General features: G+C 30.7%; 1 protein-coding gene across 1 annotated transcript; it reads right to left on the bottom strand.

Moving 5' to 3' along the window:
• Positions 1 to 1517: 1517 nt before the first annotated feature.
• LOC113371340 (repetitive proline-rich cell wall protein 1-like) lies at positions 1518 to 2414 on the bottom strand. Its single transcript, XM_026611969.1, has one exon. It carries the CDS (start codon positions 2412 to 2414, stop codon positions 1518 to 1520), a length of 897 nt encoding a protein of 298 aa, XP_026467754.1.
• Positions 2415 to 7689: the final 5275 nt, after the last annotated feature.

Below are 7689 nucleotides of genomic sequence, written 5' to 3' on the forward strand. Positions count from 1 at the left end.
CGATGAATAACAGCATTAGTTTCTAAACAACATAAGAAATATTCTGTAAAAATTCTATTATTATCATGTGGGACATGTTTAACGATTTTAATTTTTTCATTGCAAATTGGAATGCTGGAAAAACTTCTTTCTATGCATTAGAAAGCCTATTCGGATGATAAAGTCATGTAATATAATGCAAGTTCGTACTGCTGATACTTTCCATTTTTCTGTGAACTGTGACATTTGTCAAACCCTAAAAATATAAATGTCATGGACCATATAACTACAAAACTCCATATAGTATTGTAATGAAAAATTTGTATTGTAAATAGATTGTACTGCACTTATGTAAATAGATTGTACTGTACTTATGTGGATGTAACATAATGTGAGCTTTATAAACAATTTTCCAACAACTTTGTTTCCGAAGATTTTGTACTTAAGATTTTTATGAATATGATTTTTAAAATTTCTATCTGTGTTATAATCCAATTTTCTTATTCATATCGCTGTCTATTATAACTTGTAATAAGTGATTAGACAGAAATGTCTATGGTGTCCCCTTCGATGAATTCCAAATTTAGGATCTCAATTTGAATAACCTAAATGCAATAATAATATAATTCATAAAATATTTTGGTAACACATTATTCACATTAAACGAATGAGTACTTGCACAGCACCGCGTTTGAAACAAAATTATTTATTTATTCTTTCATAAGCAAGCCTTAATCAATAAGAATAGTATTATTTCAAGCTCTTGATAAAAGAATACAAAAAGGCAGTGAGCAAACACTTGAGATTTAAATAAAAGCCTCATATAAAATCAAAATAAGCATTCTTATTAACATGATTAAAATATATAAATAATTAAATGTTAAAATTAAAAGAATAACACAATCTGTTTTAACTGGTCAAAACCATTTGACATATATGAGTAGGCGATACATCTGTCATTTGAATAATATTGTGTGGGAAGCCATTTTGAATCAAGTGCTGTTTACCAAAACGTTTCAAATTAAAAATGTAAAGTTTCTACGCGGATTTGAAATAATTTCTCACCTTTTAGACTTTCTCTGGATTGGCACGAATTTCTCAAGACTAAGACTGGCCAAATCGGTTTAGCCATTTTCGAGTTTTACTTAGACATTTGAAAGAGAGCTCCATTTTTATATATAACATGTATACATATATATATATTATATATATATATATATATATATATATATACATATATATATGTATGTTAACTCTGATCGTCTCTATTAATACACAATGTTCTCTTGATCACTTTATTTACTCAACTACACTACGTTCTCTATTATATGCATTATATATACTATTGTTTTTCATATTATCCAACGCCTACTAGATTCCTGTCATCTATTCATAGTTAACATTCGGCTATCCTGATCAATTCTCGTCCTCGAGAATGTAGTTTTCGAATTTCTTTTGTCATTTCCATTGCCTTTAGTCGTTCCCGAGTTACCATCACTCCCAATTACATATTTACCACTTTATATTTGGAGTCCTTTCTATTTCTTCTCGCATGAAATCCATTTTCCTTTCTCTTCTCTACAACTGAACTCTTTGCTAATGGACTCTTCACAACTCGATGACTCTTCACAAGTGCAACTCGACTCTTCACGATTGGACTCTTCACTGCTGGACTCTTCACGATTGAACTCTTCACTAATGGACTCTTCACTCTTGGGCTCTTCACAGAATTCTTCACGATTGGGCTCTTCACGATTATAACGATTTTTCACCTCACGATTTTTCACGATTCGACTGTTCACTAATGGACTCTTCACAATTACAATAGGATTCTTCACGATTGGACTCTTCACTATTGAGCTCTTCACGATTACAACAGTATTCACGATTGGACTCTTCGCTATTAGGCTCTTCACGATTACAACAGGATTCACGATTGGACTCATCACCAATGGACTCTTCACTATTGGGCTCTTCACGATTACATCAGGATTCACGATTGGACTCATCACTAATAGACTCTTCACTATTGGGCTCTTCACGATTACAGCAGGATTCACGATTGGACTCATCACTAATGGACTCTTCACTATTGGGCTCTTCACGATTACAACAGTATTCACGATTGGACTCATCACTAATGGACTCTTCACTATTGGGCTCATCACTAATGGACTCTTCACTATTGGGCTCTTCACGATTACAACAGGATTCACGATTGAACTCATCACTATTGGGCTCTTCACGATTACATCAGGATTCACGATTGGACTCATCACTAATGGACTCTTCACTATTGGGCTCTTCACGATTACAACAAGATTCACGATTGGACTCATCACTAATGGACTCTTCACAATTACATCAGGATTCACGATTGGACTCATCACTACTGGGCTCTTCACGATTACATCAGGATTCACGATTGGACTCATCACTAATAGACTCTTCACTATTGCGACAGGATTCTTCACGATTGGTCTGTTCACTAATGGACTCTTCACGATTGGACTGTTCACTAATGGACTTTTTACTCTTGCGGTCTTTGTTAAAGCACTTGCCTCTAATGGAATTTTTATTTCCTGATCGTCTCCATTAATACACAATGTTCTCTTGATCACTTTATTTACTCAACTACACTACGTTCTCTATTATATGCATTATATATACTATTGTTTTTCATATTATCCAACGCCTACTAGATTCCTGTCATCTATTCATAGTTAACATACATACATATATATATATATATATATATATATATATATATATATATACTAGCTGACCCGGCAAACGTTGTTTTGCTAAATAAGGTATATTCTAAACCATTTCTAGAGAATCAAAAATATTAATACTTTAAGTGCATAAGGATGTGTTGTTTGAATGCTGTATACAATTAGGTTTTATAAAAACAGTAAACCCCATTAGTTTGTCTATATTTTGTCAATACAATCAAACTGCAAGTTTTATACACTTTCTATAGAAAACATCATATAATAAAACCCGAGTCTTTTTTGGTCTTTCGGCTTATTAATTACGTTTCAAGTTTTTCAGATTCTTTTTGGATTCTGGATTTTGTGTATAATTGTAAATAATACTACTGAGCTTATACAAAATTTTCAAATTTTTGCGAGGAGAGATAAAAAATTAATTAAGTATTTCTTCTTTGACCTGCTCTTTGAAAAGTTTCAAGTTATATTCGATGAATTAAAGTAAATTTAATAAAAAGTATATATGTAGAGCAGGGCGAGACACAAAGGTCCAATTTGACTTTGAGCAAATATAAACTATATTGTGAAAACCATAACAATTATATCACAACAAATAAGACATATCAAACGAACAATTATCTGACTACGTTCAGTAAACTGACTTCTACTTCATCATTGTAGAAATGTGCTTTTTTGATGTCTTTCAAAAATTTTTTATCTAGACCTTTTTATCCTATATGCGGGGTAACTTGTAACGGGCAGGTGGCAAAAGGTTTAAAGCCTTATTATAATTTTAAAGGTATTTTACAAAATAATTACATTTTAACTAATGTTAAAACTACCAACGGAAAAAACTACTTTTATTATGGATTTTCAAAGATTACCGTTTATCTCCCCCATTTCAAAGATTATCGTTTTCAAATCAAGCTTGTAGCTGGCTATACATCTTTTTTCCTCTACTTTCAAATATTGTTGTTAAACAATGCTTAACTTTACTGATTTTTGGCACATCGGTGGTGGACCTTTTTAATCCCGGACATTCATATATTACAATCTATTCTGCGATAAATTCTGAGAAATTATAACTGGAAAAATGTTATTCGACAAAATGTCCATTTGATCGATACCAAATTTAGGCTCTGAATTTAAATAAGATAAATAAAATATAATATAACCTAGAAAATGTTTTATAAATACCAATGAGTATATAATTATACAAATGAGATCTTTCACAGCACCGTGTTTGAGAAAATATGCCAAAAAGTGCATTTTCATATTAACATATCAAAAAAGTTTATATTTTGAGTCTCTAGTAACACTTGCGGCCCGTTTACTAACGTTTTTGTATATAAATAAAACTACAAACAAAACTACTTACTACAAATTTATCATAAATAAATAATATTCGCGTAAAACATCCTATTAAACGTAATTGAACATCTGTCAAAAGCGTTTGACATTTCACGAAATTGCCACCTTCCATTGTTTTATTTAAATTACGCTTCTACAAATTGAATATAAAATGAAAAAAGTTAAAATAAAAATAAAATAAAAACAGTAATACAAAAATAATAACAAAAATGAACTATGACGTGATTATGTATGCCGCGTACTACGTCAGGGCGCGTGCAGACATTGGGCTAGGTGTTTGGTAGATCGGAAGGCCATTTCATATATAAAAATGAATCGCAAAATGTGTTGGTAAGCCCATAACTCAACAACGCCTGGACCAATTTGGCCAATTCTTCTTTTAAAATGTTTGTTGAAGTCCAAGAATGGTTCTGCAGAAAAGCGGCTGATTGTTAGTTTCTAGTAACACTTGCGGCCCGTTTGCTAACGTTTTTGTATATAAATGAAACTACAAACAAAACTACTTACCACAATTTAATCATAATTAAATCATATTCACGTAAAACATCCTATTAAATGTAATTGAACATCATCTGTCAAAATCGTTTGACATTTCACGTATTAGCCACCGTCCATTGTTTTATTTAAACTACGCTTCTACAAAAATTTTCAAATTAAAAATGTAAAGTTTCTACGCGATTTTGGAATAATATCTCACCTTTTGGACTTTCTCTGGATTGGCACGAATTTTACAAGACTAAGACTAGCCAAATCGGTTTAGCTGTTTTCGAGTTTTACTTAGACATTTGAAAGAGAGCTCCATTTTTATATATAAGATATATATATCAGGTGCGTAGCGTGGCTTGGCGGGGCCCTGTGTCAAAATTTGTTTGCCCCCCCCCTCAAGAAGAATTTTTTTTACAAAATATAAAAATACATAAAATTAAAAGAATATTTATTTATCATTCTTATTATTTATTTATCTAATTTTATTTCATTTTCTGATTTTTTTGCAAATGATTCCAGATCTATATTCACTTTCCTTGAATTTTTTTAAAAATTAAATTATTTAATTATCTTTAAATTTTATAAAGATTTCTGTCAATAGGAACATACAGGTCTGATAAACATTTCTGTCCTAAAGTCTTTTCGTAATTTTTAATTAGTTTCATTTTCAAAAATTTCTTTTAGCAGTTGCGATTGTAACTGAAAGGACCAAGAAAAAAATGCATGCTGTTATTTCGTTGGGAAAACTGGATGCAATCCTAATGCATCCATCACATTTCTTAGATTTTTGAATTCAACCCTATTTCTAGAGCCATCAATTGGTCATGATCTTATGAGATATTTTTATAGAATTTTTTTAGTCGACAGAGTTCCGGAATCGTTTATTAATTATCCATTTTAAAAAGACTAATGTTACTATTTACGTCGCAAAGTTTTTGAAATCTTGGCTTGGTTTGTGGAATTAATATATCCAAACAGCAATAATAGTACACATTAAAATAAGGTTTCGGGTCCAAAATTCTCTCATCTTGTTATAACTCATCATAATAACTTGTAATAACTCAACATAATAACGCTTCATTATCTTTTGTCTTGTGTTCTTTGAAATAGTTATTGCAATCCATCTTTTTTGCAAAATATTTCGTCTTCTTTAGCAAACTAATTCACTGAATTTCATGTTTTAATTTTAATTTTTAATGAAATTCTAGTTTTTTTATAAGTCATTACTGTCATATTGTGAAATTTTAGAAATGAAACTAATAATTTGAAACAGTGAAGAAAGAAATCTGAAAATGATTTAGTATTTATCAAAATCTAACTATACGCAGACAATTCAAGTAGAAACAAAAACAAATATAAAATTTTTATAAATATAACTATAAAAATTCCAAATTCCAATTTTCGATGAATGAATGAACTGGATTAGGTTTATAGATTTTTGACAAGAATATTAACTTAGCGGATGTGCAAAAACTTTACTAATTGAATTGATTGCTACAGCTTGCAGAAATATTGCAACAGAAATAAATTCTCTTAAAGCGTTAGCTTACATGTTGAAGTTCAATACCTCTCGATAATAAACGAAAATGCAAACTACGTTAAAATTATTCCATTTTTTAAAAAAATGTTGTTTTGCTCTCTGATAGCGCTCGTTGGAGGCCTCCCTGGCTCGGGGGCCCCGTATTTTTGATACGGCTGATACGGCGGTAGTTACGCCCCTGATATATATATATATATATATATATATATATATATATACATATATACATTAAACTGTCCTGGGCTAGTTGGTAATGTCTTTGAACGTATGTTCTATCTAAATCATCAGTACGACCAGGAATTGTAATGGTAGGCTGCACCCGAGCGATGAACAGTTGAATAGTTGTTGAAATATTATATTTTGATATGGACTCTCCAGAGTCTACTGGTAGTGTGAAAGGCCTTTAGGACGAACAGCGATTTGATAGTAATTTGTAAACACACTTCTTTCTTTGAATGATACTTTTATTATTCACTATTTTTACAATCAATAATTGTTGATCACTTTTTGGTTATAATATTAGCAAAGACTACATTTTACTGAACACTATGTCTGATTAACCTTATGCTTGTCTCCGAGTCTGACTCCAAGCTTGACTGACTGTATAACTTTTGTCTAACTCTTATATACTACATATAACATTATTAAACAAAATAATGATTCGAATTGTTATTACAGTTCAACCTCCCTCTTCAAAAGTTTTTCGTCCTCGGAAAACTATGAAAATTAAGAAAAAATTTAAAAAAATGAGTTCCATCTCTTCTTCCTTCGACCCTTAAAAACTTTTGTCCTCAAAAGTGTCATTACTATTAGAATATATTTACAAATATATGTGTTCTGAAAAAATATCTTATAATAATTTTATTTTTATCTCTACATTAATAAATCTTATTTTGTTCATTTCATAACATACATATAAAAACAAAATTAAACAGTTAAATGCAATTTAGATGGTCGCTGATTATGTAAAGGCATCACTGAAATTTAAAATGTAATTCCGGTAAAACAAAATATGCTTACCATAAATGATGCAAAATATTTTTTTTTCAAAAACTTTTACATCAATAGAGCATAAAAATCATAATATGAAAAATGTCTTTAAAATCTGCCAGAAAATATTAATGACGTAAATAATCTTTGATAATTTAAATCATAAATAGTAATTAATGACATTTTAAATTTACGTTGTATTGTTAATACTTGATATATTTGAGATATGCTAGGTAATCAAAATTGGACAAATAGTCCAGTCATTTGGTCGTCTTGCCGGTACAGTACTCCGGGAATTCTGAAAATTGGTAATCTTATAGATTTCGAGGTGCTCTTTACGGAAATCAACTTTGCCACCTCAAATTTGAACGGCAAGTTGCCGCCATATTGAAAAAATGGGGTCAAAAAACAGCTTTTTTAAAATATCTACTTTCTGGCTCAATCTACGATAAAAGTATCTATGTACGAATTAAACTAGAGAAAATTTCCTACAATTCCTTAGAAAACCGTTTTTTTGTAAAATTGATAGTTTGAGAGTACGGCCGCCTCAAAGTCTTTGCTGCTCTCGCCGTAGTATCAAATCTGTCCATATATGACAGCACTTCGTACTTG

Source organism: Ctenocephalides felis, unplaced genomic scaffold (genome assembly GCF_003426905.1).
Source record: "Ctenocephalides felis isolate EL2017-DRISC unplaced genomic scaffold, ASM342690v1 CF-g0.4_SCAFFOLD_01492, whole genome shotgun sequence".
In the NCBI taxonomy this organism is placed as follows: domain Eukaryota; kingdom Metazoa; phylum Arthropoda; class Insecta; order Siphonaptera; family Pulicidae; genus Ctenocephalides; species Ctenocephalides felis.